This window comes from Fragaria vesca, linkage group LG1 (genome assembly GCF_000184155.1).
Source record: "Fragaria vesca subsp. vesca linkage group LG1, FraVesHawaii_1.0, whole genome shotgun sequence".
In the NCBI taxonomy this organism is placed as follows: Eukaryota; Viridiplantae; Streptophyta; class Magnoliopsida; order Rosales; family Rosaceae; genus Fragaria; species Fragaria vesca.
The window spans coordinates 3,530,725-3,546,932 of record NC_020491.1 but is presented as its reverse complement, the minus strand read 5'-3'; the positions used below and the strand labels follow the sequence as shown (position 1 = coordinate 3,546,932).

General features: G+C 37.6%; 3 protein-coding genes across 3 annotated transcripts in view; all 3 read right to left on the bottom strand.

Moving 5' to 3' along the window:
• Positions 1–718: 718 nt before the first annotated feature.
• LOC101291082 (flavonoid 3-O-glucosyltransferase-like) lies at positions 719–3,064 on the bottom strand. The gene is made up of 2 exons (XM_004287337.1): positions 2,548–3,064; positions 719–1,842 (listed from the first exon to the last, which is right to left on the bottom strand). Exons 1-2 carry the CDS (start codon positions 3,062–3,064, stop codon positions 980–982), a joined length of 1,380 nt encoding a protein of 459 aa, XP_004287385.1. The 3' UTR covers positions 719–979.
• A 4,128-nt stretch (positions 3,065–7,192) lies between these two features.
• LOC101290798 (transcriptional corepressor LEUNIG-like) lies at positions 7,193–13,792 on the bottom strand. Its single transcript, XM_004287336.1, has 18 exons — positions 13,656–13,792; positions 12,615–12,712; positions 12,397–12,506; positions 11,754–12,152; positions 11,576–11,664; positions 11,373–11,460; positions 11,215–11,281; positions 10,942–10,991; positions 10,509–10,766; positions 10,205–10,390; positions 9,726–9,968; positions 9,265–9,382; positions 9,036–9,145; positions 8,704–8,853; positions 8,373–8,528; positions 8,177–8,293; positions 7,691–7,897; positions 7,193–7,610 (listed from the first exon to the last, which is right to left on the bottom strand). Exons 1-18 carry the CDS (start codon positions 13,688–13,690, stop codon positions 7,467–7,469), a joined length of 2,625 nt encoding a protein of 874 aa, XP_004287384.1. The 5' UTR covers positions 13,691–13,792; the 3' UTR covers positions 7,193–7,466.
• Positions 13,793–14,860: 1,068 nt separating this feature from the next.
• The window catches only part of LOC101315268 (sodium/pyruvate cotransporter BASS2, chloroplastic-like), a 4,340-nt gene continuing 2,992 nt past the window's right edge, over positions 14,861–16,208 (bottom strand). The window contains exons 9-13 of the mRNA XM_004287335.1: positions 16,008–16,059; positions 15,823–15,920; positions 15,568–15,726; positions 15,332–15,421; positions 14,861–15,240 (exon numbers count right to left, since the gene is read on the bottom strand). Of these exons, the coding sequence (XP_004287383.1) occupies positions 15,163–15,240; positions 15,332–15,421; positions 15,568–15,726; positions 15,823–15,920; positions 16,008–16,059 (477 nt within the window). The 3' untranslated portion in view covers positions 14,861–15,162. The remainder of the gene's footprint in view (positions 15,241–15,331; positions 15,422–15,567; positions 15,727–15,822; positions 15,921–16,007; positions 16,060–16,208) is intronic.

Below are 16,208 nucleotides of genomic sequence, written 5' to 3'. Positions count from 1 at the left end.
GAGAGAGAGAGAGATCTTCTCAAAAAAAAAAAACAAGAGAGAGAGAGGAACATATATGTGGCAATGTGGAGAGAGAAGAAGATAAAGGATGAGGTTTGTAATTTTTGATTTATAGTTGGGTATTTTAATCATTTCAATCCAAAATTCGGGTTAGGCTTACTGTTATTATTGTTATGTTTGAGTTGATGTCTTAATTTTAAATATTAAACGTGAGTGTTTTGTATTTTTAAATTTAGTAGTTCTTTATATGTAATTTTCTCTTGAAGTATAATTGGCATCAGAGCATGTTGCAAGTCAGTGCAGCATGTATCATCAGCCAAACAGGTGGAGCTAAATATAATGGTAATAAGATGGGCTCGATTTTGTCAAGGCCATGAGTTAAGCAATTAATCTTGAAGTTGAAACTTGTTGTCTTGAAGTAGCGCATGATGTCAACCAGCTATTGGAAATATCAGTGAGCTCAATAGTATTATAAACGAAATCTTTATCCCTTTTCAAAGCTTTTGCAGAATGTTAGAATTATCTTTCCTTCAAGAACATGCGAACTTATATAGGTTTTGAGTCGATACATCAACAGGTTTGGCATACTGATCCACCAACATGTGTTGTTGATGTTCATCAATATTATATAGTAATCCTCCAACTTTCATTCAAAAAGCACATATATAAAAAAAAAAACTTATGAAAGTGGCTAGAAACCTTAGAGAAGAACAGATGTCCGACTCAAATAAATAGCTTAAGTTGCATAAGCAATCAATTATAAAGCAAGTTCTTTTCTTAATGCACACTAACCCTTCAACACACACATTGTCATGACATGGTGTCCATCTTCCTCTGAACGATTCTTTATTTCGATCTTTTTTCTTTCGTTTTGTTTTTTTTTTCAATACATGTTCCAAATTTTCAGCTCGAAACCGAAGTTTTGCATGGGAAAAAAAGAAAAAAAAGAAAAAAAGGAAACACGATTCACCTTGTTTTATCAAACTTCTTCATGCTTGGTGACTATGTTCACCAAGCTATTAAAAGCTTTGGAAGAGCTACCGTTATCTTCAACCGCAGATCGCGCTAGACTTCTTAGAACTTTTATTTTTTCTCTCATTTCATTTCCTGCTTCACCCCTCAAAATTAGTTCCAAGGCCTTAACTGCTCCTTGTTTTGTAAGGACCCCTCCCTCAATTCCCACACCAATCCCCCAAACAGCCTCCACAGTCTTCATGTTCAGGTTTTGATCCCCAAAAAATGGTCGGCATATCATAGGCACACCACCAACTATACTCTCCAAAATGGAGTTCCACCCGCAATGTGTCACAAAAACTCCAACCGCAGCATGCTCTAAAATTTGTACCTGCGGCGCCCATGAAACTATTTTCCCATTTAGGCTACTCTTGTCACACCCATTGGGCAATATCTCATCTGGGTTGCCCCTAAATGACCAAATAAATGGGAACCCACTTTCAGCCAAGGCTTCTGCAAATGCTGCTAGCTCATGAGGTGGTGGACTCACCACACTTCCAAAGCTAATATATACCACAGATGCAGGCTTATGCTTGTCCAACCACTCCAAGCAACCGCTGTCGTCCTCGAGCAATGGCGGCGACGCCGATGCAAGATTGAAGGGTCCAACATTGAGAAACTTCTTGAATCTTGATTTGAGCTCGTTCACCACGTCCGGTTCTGCTTCTTCGAATGAGTTAATGGCAACCGCTGTCGCCTTTGGCAGCTCTTGTCCCATCTTGTGTAACAAGGATGATATTGGTGACTCCAAATTCCCTAATACGACTCCCTCAGGTAAATCAGCAACCTCAAGTTTAGAAAATCCAGGAAGGAACTCGAGGGTTTTCACTGCATTTCCTGAAACAAAAATAATTTTGCATGTAATGATGAGAAGGACCAATGGTACGTAACACTATACTTTTGTAAATGCCTGAATTTCATGCTCACCAAACATTAAAGTTTCATAATGTGGAGGACCAATGGTAAGGCTATACTTTTGTAAATGCCTGAATTTCATGCTCACCAAACATTAAAGTTTTATAATGTGGACTTTTCTACTATACACATATGTATAACATACATCAAGTCGTAAACCGTCCGATCGTCTTGAATTTTGAATTGCTAAATAATCAGACGGCTCACGGCTTGATGTATGTCATACAAATGTGTATAGCAGCCGAACCCCATAATGTACGACAACATCTAATTCAGTCGGTGTCATACCAAGAAAAGGTGAAGTTTACTTAGTGATATCTAAGTGTCCATTATATTGAATAAATCTTACACCAATGTGGTATACCCTAGCTACGTCGGAGACCAACGTACGTAGGTGGTTTATAATTCTTTGTGAGGTATATAATACTTGTTTTAAACATAAATCATTAATTCGTCGTCAAACTCTAAGCACGAAGGATTGATGAATGGGACATAGAAGGAAACTAAGTAAGAAACCAATAGCATGACTATATATAAATCAAGTTTCAAGTATGCAAAGGACTCTAATTTGAGCCATAATTAGGCCTACTATAGATTAATTAGCAAATTGACCCTTACCACCGGTTCCAAGTACCCTTTGTCGTATCAAATCTGTGGCAGCATGAACAAGAAGGGAACGAGATCCAGCCGTCCAAAGTGGAACCCAGGGAAGCTTCATCTCCTCCGCCATATCTCCGGCAAACCAAAAGAAAGCGTCCGTCACCAGACACCCTATCTTAAGCCCGGAGCCCGCCTCAGCCTCCTTCATCACAATCCTAAAGTTGGCCGGGGCCGCCTTGAGAAAGAAGCCAATAAGCTGCTCCGGGTGGCCGGAGGGCACGAAACCCTCCGGTAACCCATCGGGGACGTCGTAGGCCTTAACATTAAGGAAGGCGGAGGCCTTGGAGGTTTGAGAGAAGAGGGAGCTGTTGGCTTTAGAAGTTGTGATGAAGGAGAAGATTGTGTCGGGTTTAGCAGCAGCGAGCCGAAGAACGAGGCTTAGAAGAGGGCCTGCATGGGTGCCGAAAGGGAAGGCCAGGGCGGCGACATGGTGGTGATACTGAGTTGAGGGTTGTTTAGGGTTTTGGCCGGCCATAGTTGGTTATACGAGGAAATGTGTGAGCTGTGATTGCTCTGTAGGCTCTGGTTTGTTTATAGGAGGGTTGACGTACGGTGGCGAGTAGGTTGGTTACAGAAAGGTGAATATTTTTATTTTGCGTAAGGTTTTACAGATATGTGGTGGTTGGGAAAAATGTGAAAGTCAATGACGCGGCGGAAACAGACCGATCCACCGAGCTGGAAATTGCTTGGTTGTGAAACCAACAAACAACAACAGGGAAAGGAAGGCTACGTTTAATTGTGGAAGGCTATACGCCTATATCACATCTAAAAATAGCTGGTAAATGTAACCAATAAAATGCACTAACCAAACCAAACGAAGAAACCTTTTTAAATACGAGATAAAACGTCTATTTCACGCACCAAATAATAAGAATAATCAGTTTACATGTAGATTTGGACAATTTCTAATAGTTTATTAGCAATCAGGTCTAATAGTTTATTCGATTAGATAAAGTCGAAAAACTCAGCTTTATCTAATCGAATAAACTATTAGACCTCATCTTTTCAATTCTAATAAACTTCTGATAAACTCATAAAAAAAGCAACATGGTTGTTAATAAACAATAAACCACATAAGCCACCCAATCCCAAAAAGACAGAGAAAGAAGAACAGAAGAAGAGATGAATACCTTTATCATCATCATTGTCAGCCATGTTCACGTGCTATTGGAGAGAGAAGAAGTCACAGTGATGCAAGAGCATATAAAGTAATACTTAATTATAAATTTGTAATCTTTCATAGTTCATTATTGATATAGTTTTAAAAAGTTATTTTATAATTATTAAGATTTACGTTTAATTAGTTTTCCTTTTAGCTCTCCAAATATTGTAAGTATTGTAATAGTTGTTAGAGGATTTATGTTTTATGAATAAAATCAGTTGATTTGTGGCATGGATTTGCCCTTTTATACGAGTTTGCTAATCCTTATTTTTTGTGTCTGTTGAGTGACTGTTGGAGGCCTGTTCTCGATACCTGATCCGCATCACATAGTCTTTGTAGCAAATTGTAGTAAACTGACAAGTTCCAGCCTCTGCAGTCTTTTTCTTCAATGGTGAGTCTTTACAGTCTTTACACAACCTTAAGGTTTTACCTGGGTGATGAGATTAACTAACGATAGTTAACGGGAGACTGACGTTTTCTTTTTTCATGTGGTTGTATGATTTTACTACATTGTTTATTAAGTCTTGTTTGACATGTAAAAAAAAAACCACGTGTAAGCTTATTATAGGTGCATAGCACCATTGTACTATGACAGGTGGTGCTACGGTTGCATCGAAAAATTTCTCTTTTAGTTGTGGAAGCTATATCACATCTAAAAATAGTTGGTAAATGTAACCAACAAAATTCACTAACCAAACAAATAAACCTTTTTAAATACGAGATAAAACGTCTATTTCACGCACCAAATAATAAGAATAATCAGTTTACGGGTAGATTTGGACAATTCTAATTTTCATACGTACCATGTTTTTTCTTCTTCCATCGTTTGATGAGTAGAGAAAATAATTGCATATCGGCCAATGACTATGTGGCCGTTTGATGAGTGAAGCTATCGATGAATTGAGATAACTATGAGTGTTAAGGTGGAAAATGTTTTAGACACCAAAAAGTTATACCAAATACTAATAAATGATGTCATGTCATTGATTGTCCTACTAAGATTGTGATGATATGGAAATAATTCAATTGTTATACCATGAAAAAAGGAAAAAAAAAAACAATAAGACTATATAAACCTAAATGAGATCACCATAAATTTTTCCTTCAATCGAAAAACAAAAAAACAAAAAAAAGAAGCTCAAATACAATCTTCTTCCTTGAGCAGTTAACCTATATCACAACCATTTTCATGGTGTACATTTCTAATCGGAGCATGGCAGGGAGCAAAAACTTTTGTTCTCAGCTCAATAGATGAATTGATTAAAAGCTACCAAAATTACTAAAGTTCTTCTTTCTCTTCTATAATTAATGGAGAAAAAAATGGAATCGCAGTACATAGAACAAAATTTTTCTTTCAAATTGTATCTATAAAGTTGATAATAGTAGCTGTGTGTGTAGGTTGTTAAGGAATGTAATCACTCTTCATCAATTAAGGATTCACATCCAAAACCAATTGACAATAGATGGAGTGATCCAAACCCTTATAAACCCACAAGCAATGTCTCATATTCCCAATGTGGGATTTATATCTCAACACGCTTCCACACGTGTGACGAATTTTCAAGCGTAACATGTGGATAACTTTTGGGTGACGTGGTGTGCGTGTGGTCGTAACGCATTCACACGTGGACGTGTGTAACCCGCTCTGATACCATAAAGAAGAATGAATTGTAATGGGATTGCACAAACTCAAAAAGAGTTTGCATTGCTTTATATATACTCTTATCAGTGTACAAATATGGATACAAATCAATAACGTTAATGCTCTCTAAAGTCAGAGCCTAAACATATGCACAATCAAGTTAATAAGGAAATAAACAAAAGATCTGGAATTAATTCATGGGTGGTTAATTGCAGATTGGTCAATGGCCTTCATGAATGAATACTAAATCCTTGATTGATGAAGAGTGATTACATTCCTTAACATAGGTTTCCTTTCAATATTAGGATTGTAGTTCGCTAGATTAAAGGTTTTCCTTGTCCCGCGTATATATAAGATTTATTCCTATTCTGAATAGGATTTTCACATGCTGGGGTTGATGACTATATATTGAAACTGGAAGGTCAAGAATCTCAGAGAAACCACAGATAAAAATCATCGAACAGAAACCAGTATTCTTCTTCTACTCTAAAATGTGCGAAGAGAAACCACAGCCAATCTTTGATGAGGAACAACAACCTGCTGCCGGACACTCTATGACTCGTATTGTTGACAAAGATTCACAGGCTGCTGAAGACGATTTCACTCAAATCATGCAAGAAAAACAAGAGGCTGCTGGAGACAAAAAGCCGCTTTCTCAATGCATGTTATGCGGTAAGATTACTGATCATGGCTTTTTCGATTGCCCAGATAGAGAAAGGGTCAGGAAGCTGCTTTCTTACTGCATGGTATGCAATAAGAAAACTGATCATGACACTCCCGATTGCCCCAAAGCAACTGAAAATGTCCTGAAGAACCTTGCTTATTGCTCGATTTGCGACAAGAATACTGACCATGACACTTTCGATTGCACGAAAGAAAATGGATTTGTATTGTACGATGGAGTTAAAGTACCCAATGTTTGTGATCTTTGTAGAGAGGTTGGTCATGTGGGTAAAGATTGCCCTTTCGACTCTGACTCTGATCTTGAGTATGATCTTCTGTGTGAGGATGAGTGGTTATATGATCAGAGGATTCCTAAAGCTGTTATGTAGCCAGTACCATACATAAATGAATAGAAAGCAGCTTATTGCTTTGAACTCATCTCATTTTCCTTTCCCTTACCCACTCGTACACATCGTAAATTTGAAAGCTGAATTTAAAAAAGACTAAATCACTCCCTTAGCTTCACACACTTGTCAAGTTATCATGGCTAGCTGAAGCTACCATGCCAGCAGAACTTGATGCTGCATGGTTCGGTTGTAAACTTTTATGTTGCCAGTTTAATTGTACTCTATCTATTTTACTTATTCTGCAAAACCAGAACATTGTTTCATTGCTTTGCTAGGATGGTTGATGTATTTGAATTTGCCCTGCCTTTGATTCCAATTAATTAGTAAAAACTTTAAAACAGATGTAGTTGACAACACATCAAAACATAGATCATGCACCTAATCTTTCAAGAACTCTATTTGTCAAAACATAGATCATGCACCTAATCTTTTAAGAACTCTATGATTGAGGTGGTTGGAATCAAATTTGCCAATGACCATCTAATCAAAAACTGCCGCGAGAGAGAGAGAGAGTTGACCATGGTTATGGGTTTTTGATTAGATGGTTGGCAAATTTACTGGTTGACAAATTTGATTCCGAGGTGGTTGGTTAATTTTTGTGGTATGACAGACATACTGGGACGGTTACCAATCACATCAGCAAAGACTGTTGTTCACTGTTGGTCTACACCCTAATACTCCAAAATGTACATTGTAAACTTGGAAGCCGAAATGACAAGCCAGTCAGATAATGATAAGTTGATAACTAATAAGGTTTGATTTCCAAAAGCAGCACGAACCATAGATTGACATCATAGCTTGAGCTTGTCTAAAGATAAACATCGTTTTACTTTGTTTCTAACATCGCAGTGAACTCTCCTATGGGTTAAACTGGGGCTGTTTAGATCTAAAACCCGTCTTATGTACTTACTATAACATAGTAACTTGACACGGACAACTCACAAAAGCAACTCGTTGCCGACTATTTCAGGATGCGTGATGGTTACGGTAGAAGAAGACTAAATCACTTCCATAGCTTCACACACTTATCATGGCTAGCTGAAGCTACCATGCCAGTAGAACTTGATGCTGCCAAAGACGACACTAGCTTGTCATGTGCATGCAGCGTCATTGTCTTGCTGTCTGTCATGTTCCAAAGCTCCAATGTCTGGATAAACGCAATCACAATAAGCACGAAATCATTTAAAGGCATTCCGAAATTAGTGGGATAGAGAAGCAATAACTCACCTCATAACAGCCAATCACCAACAATGATGGATAAGTGGGATGGAATACGCATGTCCGAAATTTGTTGCCAGAACAGCTTAATTCGTAAAGGCATTCGCCTTTGCTACTGGAGCCAACCGTCCACACTCTAACCAAGTCATCACTCACGGAAGCTAGGTACTCACCAGAAGAATCCCAGCACACAGAATTGACAAGGTTTTTATGACCCTATATGACAACACCACAAGATACAAATCAGAAAGCATTCATCGGACATTTTCTTATGAAGTCAACTAAAAACAGAAGACATAAGAAAGCTGCATGTACAGCCTTATGAATTGCACGAATTGCTTCAAATTGTCAAATAAAAAGGTAACAAATAACTGCAGTATGCCGACAAACACCTCATTCAAGCAAGAATGTGGATAGTACAACTGCCCATTTGTGATCAAGTTAAAAGTCGATACCAATAATATCATATATAGTATCGGGTAGCTCACAACAAACCTGTAATTTAAGCGTGCAGACTTGGGTCTCTACATCAAGTATGGAGACAAGAGTATCACCTGCAGCAGCAAGCATCCTTCCAAGACGAGGTTGAAACCTCATCTGAGTTGCACCGCCCTGATAAAATAAAAAAATATATAAAAGTTGTCTAAACAAAGTACCAAACTCTTAAACATACTAACACCATATGCTATACCTTGAAAACTCCAGCACAACTACCATTCTTGATACTCCAGTATCTTATCTCACTATTGTTATCACAAGAGCACAGAAGATCCTCTTTAGTAGGGTGGAAGTCAAGTGACATAACAGTTGTAGAATGTCCCATAAAAGTACGAAGTGAATAGCCAGGCTGCACAGTTTAGTAAGCATTCAGTACAGATAGAAGCATAATGTTAGCAATCACAAAAGGTTATCGACCTAAAAAGTAAAAATACAGTCAAGTTCAAAATCAATATTTGACCAAGTCAGAGATAAATAAAACTAACTATTGTCGAACATGAAAACAGGAGAGTATATTTACTAACATTATCAACATCCCAAACCCTGACAGTTTTGTCAGCGGAGGATGTAGCTAGTCTTGACATACTAGGACTGAATCTAACATCTGTTATCCACTGAGTATGCTCTTCAAGCGTAGACTTTGGGTTGAAGGATTCTGTACACCACAATACAGCCTGCACAATAAAACCAATGAGAAATAATGAATATAATATATGAATTGGAACAGTATTTCAAATTTACCATTCATATAATGGCAATATAGTTTTTCTTTAAAATAAAGAACTAAAAATAAAAAGCATAATTTATCTAAGTGTTCATGGCCCTACGTAAATACTTCAATCTAACTAGTACTCACCTTTCGGTCATGCCCACCAGTTGCAAGTGTTTTCCCGTCTGCTGAGAAGTGACAGCACTCGACTTTACTTGCACTTGCAGGAATAACCCCGACTTCCGAAAAAGTGAAGCCTAGTTTGAGTAGTTTCATCAAGAAGATGTGTTAAAAGCATTCTACTATGTGTCTAGTATAAGACAAGCAAAACCATACGTATTGCAACAGATCAATAAAAAAGTCAGATTGATCGTACCTTTGCTGACATCTGAACACCGAGCAACTCTATCCTGAGGGTCAGCATCATCATGTGATAAGAATGATTCAACATTATCCTCCAAAGATCCATCATCCACAAAACGGTCCATATCATTCTGCAATATACAGCCCTAGTTACAGACAGTCAAATGAATTGCTGAGAACAATATGTTGCAATGAACTAGTCTGCACTTTCTCAAAGGGCATTAATAGGTGATATGAGGCAAGCCTAGCATGTTACACCTAGCACAAGTGACTTGGCGGGATAAAACTCAAGACCTAGCAATAGGGAGAAAAAATATAAATGATGTTGACATTCCTCCATCCAATGTATAAACCAGACTCCGACCCAATGGTCCATGCCAATAATTGCTATTGAGCAGAGAAGGGACCTAGCTAATAAGCACTCCAAATGCAATTGAAGCAAATAAGTTGATGAAACAATGACTATCTTCATACCAATTTATTTGGTGCTGAGGCAACTGAGCCTAGACCATCAGAAGCAAACATAAGCAAAGACTTTGAGGAACCGCCATTATGGGCCAAAGTTGGCATTGAGATCGCATCTCCTGCTGTGTGAGTAGAAGGAGTTGAAGGTGAACTAGGGGATGGTCCAGTGGTATTAGCAGTTCCTGAACTATTGGCAGGACCTGAAGATGACACTGGCTGCTTCCTCTTTCGCCCCATTTGATTCTTTGGAACCTTTAACAAACATGGAAATAAATGAGAAAACCAGCCCGGATAGATCTACTTCAGCTCTAATCACCAAATACAGATGGATATATACAGATGAAAAACACTTAGGAATCGGTAGTTTAGAATTTACAAAAAGAACTGCTGCACATGTAGATAATTTGCAGAACATTTTTTTCTGAAACGGTCAAGTTGAAGAATTGGAAAGTAATTAATTGAAAGCATATGTAGCTATATAAATGAACCTGATCATTGCCTTGAAAGGAGTTAGACATGCTACCACCAGCTGTAATGCTGCCAGCACCAACGATCTTGTCTTGCTGCTGGAGGTGTTGATTTGAACTCTGAGGGTGTTGACTTGGAAACGGATGCTGTGAATATTGTTGTTGTTGCTGGTGTTGATTGTTGTTTTGCATCTGCTGTTGCTGTAACTGATAAGTTGGTTATTCACATAAGCCAATATATTCTGGTTCTGGAAGCTTAAAGTTCAGAAGGTCAAATGACTAATAATTAAATCATGAGGTTTTCAAAATTCAGACCCGTAAATACCTTCATAAGCATATCTGCATCTGCACCAGGCAATACAGGGCAACCAACTTGAACAGGTGATCCAGCGTTAGGTACATCAACGTTAGATATATTCCTATTGAGAAGCATTGTCAGCCTTCTAGTTTCCAAGTCACTGGCAGATGGGGAGGCTAAATTTTGTTGGGCCTGGAGTAGAAGTTGCTGCTGGAGCTGAAACTGATTAAAGGGCTGAGAGGACTGCATCATGGAATTTTGCTGCTGGAGAATTCCAGGTCGAACCTAAAAGGAAAAATAAATGTTAAATCTTTTTAGAAAAGAAAACATGAACTGACAAAACCGCAAATGAAGATCAGACAATCCAGTTCATGGTAGTTATCAATAAATGATCTGCATTTCTATACAAACTAGGAATCAAAATTGATAGAAATGGAAATAATAGTATCATGAACCCTACCGTCAAAGGCCAACCCTTCAGAGTCAAATTGCTACTGCCTTCATTTGATCCTAACATGAACAAACGAATCAATCATTGGTAAAGCGAAGAATTATAATCTCACAATAAAACTCCAATCAGATTTCAAAACTAATATTACATGCCATGTGAATGAATGGCAATATATCTCCACTAAGAATTAGGGAATCACTAGTTTATTATACTACTCTAGTTTCATATCCAAATTAAATCCAGTTGTTCCTACTTCCTAGTACAAAAACATATAAATCAAACCATGGAGACCCATCAACGATCCTTCAGGACCAGCAGCTCTTGGGTTCATCATCTCAGTCTTTATGTCCTGTTTCACCATGCATAAAGGTCCCAAAATAAGAAAACAGGACTTGTGCGGATAAAATTTGGTAAGAAACAGACTCAAAATTGATAATTACCTGCATCAATCCAGGGTGTTGCTGATTCCGATTGTGAGCTTGTTGAAGATTCCCCAACATACCTCCAGGTGTACCATGCAGCATTTGACTGTAAGGAAGGAGTTCAACAGCTTTCATTTCGTGTTAAACATAAGTTCCGTGCATAGGATGTTTTACATTATAAAACTAGGTCATGATAAATATAAAATGTTCAAGAGAAATACCCAGGAGACTGGCCACCTGCTGTGGCTACTTTCACCAATGACGCACGATTTGAATCCATAAGCTGACTCATATTGTCACCCAACCTTTGCTGCAAGGTGAATATGGTCAATAGATGAAAGCGTCAATAGATGAAAGGAATCTATGAAAGTAAGTCTGAATTTAGGTAAAACTAATTACCTTTATAGCCACATCATCCAAAGCATCCCTCTGTATGGGAGGCTTCAATCTGTCCTCAAACATTTTTGTTGTCATGGCATTTGCAGTTGCAGAGTTCTGCCTCAGAAGAGGATCCGTGCCAACAAGCCCATTGGAAGCTCCATTAAGAAGTTGGGTCCCATCCCGTCTTTGCTGTTGCTGGTGTTGTTGTTGTTGGTGTTGCTGCTGCTGCTGCTGCTGCTGCTGCTGCTGCTGCTGCTGTTGTTGTTGTTGTTGTTGTTGTTGTTGTTGTTGTTGTTGTTGCTGCTGCTGCTGTTGTTGCTGCTGCTGAGCAGCATGCCTTTGCAAAAGATGCTGCATTTGCATTTGAGGATTCTGCTGGGGCTTCTGTTGCAGCTCCCGAGCCTTGTTCACTTGAGTCTAATACAGCAGACAAAAAATGGCGTTAGATCTCCATAATTGTGTCAAAAATTCATGAATCTCATGATGTTCATTCTTTTATAACCCGTCAAGAGAGTTCTCCCAAAAGAGTGCAACATTCCGTTTTCACCAAATAAAAGATGCAACAGTTACGCCCTCGAATCTCCCAAAAACAAAAGTAAAAAGTACACCCACAAACATAAATTGAGATACAAATAAGAACTCTTAGAAACCAAATAATCACCTCAATATAAGATGCAGCTGCTTCGGAGTGCTTTTCATTTGTCCTAGCGATAAATATATCCCAAAAGACAGACCACCATTCGAAAAGAAAGCCACCAGGTGCATCAATAGCTGGTATGAATGTACAATCCAAGCAGAAGAAGAAGAAAAATCAATATGGATATGAACTTGCAATGTGCAGTAAATCTCTTCACTTTAGCATTATAACCACGTTCTTACCTACAGGATCTGTAGAAACTTTTCCTTCAGCTTGAAAAGCCTTTGCAGAAGCATGTAAGTTTCTCTTCAGAAGGTAATCATAAATATAAACATCCAACCTATGATCCAAATAATTATGCCCACGTGTCAGAACTCAAAGAACTTTAATGCTACTGAGAAACACAGAGGGATTAAATTGCAAAACATGGTATCTAAACTGATGCTAAAACGACGAACTCAGTGCAAAGACAACGAAATGAAATGCCAAAAATTTAGCTTGTTAGTTTTTGAAATCTGAATCAAATCCTTTCGTTAATTAATTAACCTTTACATCAGAAGACTTTACATTAGGCCATATTTTCCTGGTAGGAAGAAACAAACAACTTTCTGGAGTTTCAATTTCCATATGATCTGGGCTCCACTTAATAAGCTTTTTCTTAGCTGGTAGTAAGCTTTTTCTTCTTTTTGGAAAAGAAAGAACTAAGCTTAGTGTTCTTAGTCGAACAATTCTCAATTTTCACTAAATGATATACAAAATAGAAACTGAAAGTTAAACTCAACTCCTCTTTATAAGCTTATGTTCCGGAGACGATGACATATATGAGATAACTGCAAATACAAAGAATCTCCAAAACCCAACCCTCAAATCAATAAAACAGAGCCCAAAACCAGAACTGAAGAAAATGAACACAGCACCCTGTTAAATTACATACACCAAATGTGGCAACAAATACCAACTAGATCACCAAAACATGTAAAAATACCCAATACACAATAAGATCATAAATTAAAAACCTTCAAGTCCAAACAGGCAACAGATTACAAAAGCATGATCCTTTAATCAAATTAGAATAACCAACAACACCCAGGGAAGAACCTTGATGCACATTAAAAAATAAATAATAAATTGGGAATTGAGAAACAAATGGAACCCCCCAAAATGAAGAACCCTAGAATAAAAAACCCCTATAGCCCAAGTGAGATAATAACAAAAATAAAAACAATAAGATGAAGAAAAGGAAGCAGAAATTTCAGACCCTAATGAGAATTACAAGTGCTTACATTTTATCAGCTTCCCAATTGGCCTGAGAGGCCATGATGGGTAGTGGGTATCGAATCCTTTTTCTAGAAATGTTCTTCAAGTTTGTATCTTTTTGCTTTCTCTGGGTTTTGTTTTCTTCTTACTATTTCTTCTGCTCCTTCTTCTTCTGGCTTCTTCACTCTGTTCTATTATAAAGTCCTTAACCTCGTTGTTGAGTCAATATTATACTATTATTTCCTCTCTTTTTTTAATTTATTTCTTTATGGGGTTTAATTCCACGCAAACGGTGTGGAGAAGTTCATGACTTTTAAGCATCCTATTCTGTTTTTTTTATTTTTATTTTTTTCTTGTTTTGATCAAAACATCCAAAACTTAGTACAAAACTTGTTGGCAAGGATGCGTGTCTTAATTTCTTGATTTTCTTCCATGGATTATGGCCATGGAGACCAAAGCATTTCTCTTTTAACAAATTTGTATATCTGAGTGTTTCTAATTGTTAAAGTTTTTAACAACGAAGAAGAGATGTTTCGAAATTAGTTCCCGACTTTTAAGTTTTAAGTGTTACTTGAGAAGCTCTATAGATGCCGGCAAAATGTGGACTTGTTTGATATCAACTTATATAATTGGGTCATCATCTGTAATATTGTTAGATTATTAGTGAAACTGACACACTTCTTTTCATTCATGTTTCGATCTTGTTTCCTAAGAGCATAAATTTCTCAATTAGTAAAACCTTCTCCCATTGTAAATATAAATAACTCAAGATTAGTAATTTTCAATTACCATATTATGGCACGTGGTTTTAACAACGATCTTGGGGCTGAGTGACAAACAAAAGAATAGGTTAAAAGGATGAATCAGAAAAAAGATGAGCACATTTTCACTTCTATCTCGTCTTTGTTGGGTTAATAAAAGATCGCATATCCTATTTAAAGATGGATCCTTCAAAGATTGACAGTGTCAGAATGGTCTCTATGGTTTACCTGTCTGTCAAAATGTCTTTACTTACCTATCCCAGAAAAAGAGGAGAAAAAAGTTTGACTGGCCAAAAGTATTCAGAAAGTCAAGGGTAAAGTGGTTGGGAGTATCTATGCCCTTTATTTATTGATGGTCTGCCTTCTAATCCATCAGTTCATAATCAAGGTGATTACTGCTTAAATAATCAATGATTAATGCCAATTAAGCACCTAAACCAAAACCAAACCATACCAGAAACAGAGACACAGGTCACAACTCACTTAATGCTAATCATCATAAGCTACTGGTACTGTAAAGAGATGGTCACAACTCACACCTGAACCTGAATTGTGGCACAACATTTGCCACACAAAAAAATAAGCCTTCAATAATGTCCAAAATCTAGAACAAAGAAATTCCTTCCCTTGCTTTCCCATGTTATGACTTATGAGTTCTAATGACCTGAATCCAAAGCATTTCCAAATCACAAAAAACTGATGTCTAATAATGCAAACATGACCTGATAATGAAAGACAACCTTCTCTAACTAGCAAAAGATGAGGCTATTTCTCATTCCTTGAAATCATCTTTGTCATCAACCGGAAGGCCTTTGTTTCTCCAGAACACGGCGAGACCACTGCCGCCAAGCTGTAAGTGGGACAGTTACGAGAATAAAATTGAGTTACTAGTTCGGAGAACCTTCATAATTTAACTCAAAAGATTTTAAGGAGAGACATACCGCCATGCAAACAACGCTAACAGCAGAAGGGACCGCAACTAAGGGGTTTGTGAAATGCTTTTGAGCTAGTAAAAACCCAAGTGCCGAGCTCTGCAAAAGAAATTACCACAACCATAAGTTAGGGGAGAGTTACGTTTGAGAGATTACCAAACTGGAATTTTAGAGATTTGCAAGGTTGTCAGAGAACAATGATCTTGTTGGTAGAACACAGGGAAGCAGTAAGGTAATGTGTTTACCTGCATCCCACACTCTATGGATATGGTACGAGAAGTGGATTCACCGAAAGATATCCTTGAAACCCAATAGCCAATGGCAAATGCAGCAGCATGTAGAGCAGCCACCGGGAGTATTAATTGTGGTCCTTGTGATTTCAATACTTCAGAAACTTGTCCAATCTATAAAAATGATAAAAATTAACGTTACCTCATTAGACTGATATGCACTGCAACTTTCATTGTGAATTACTCAATCCAATATATGTGTCAGCTTACCGGGCTTGCACAGAGAAGAGTGGTGAGAATTACTCCAATCAAAGGTGTCACTGAGCTTATTTTTGAAGTGAACTTTGGGAAGAACTCATTAGCCAGTACTGTCACATGAAGCAGGTACTCCAGATCATGAATGTCCAGATGCATTTTCATATTTTGATTTGATAATTAAAACACATTTTAGTTACCTCCAATAATTGTTGGCACTAAAACAACCTGGAAAGTGCTGAGTGCTAAGCCCTGCAAAGATGATAACACAAGATATCAAAGTCAATACTTCTGTATACAGTAGGTAGTACTGAGAATCCTACTGCAAAGTAGTAAAACGAGACTTCATAATCACAAAATGTCGAAATCTTTTCATTTTGTTACTACTATAGTTGTGGTTC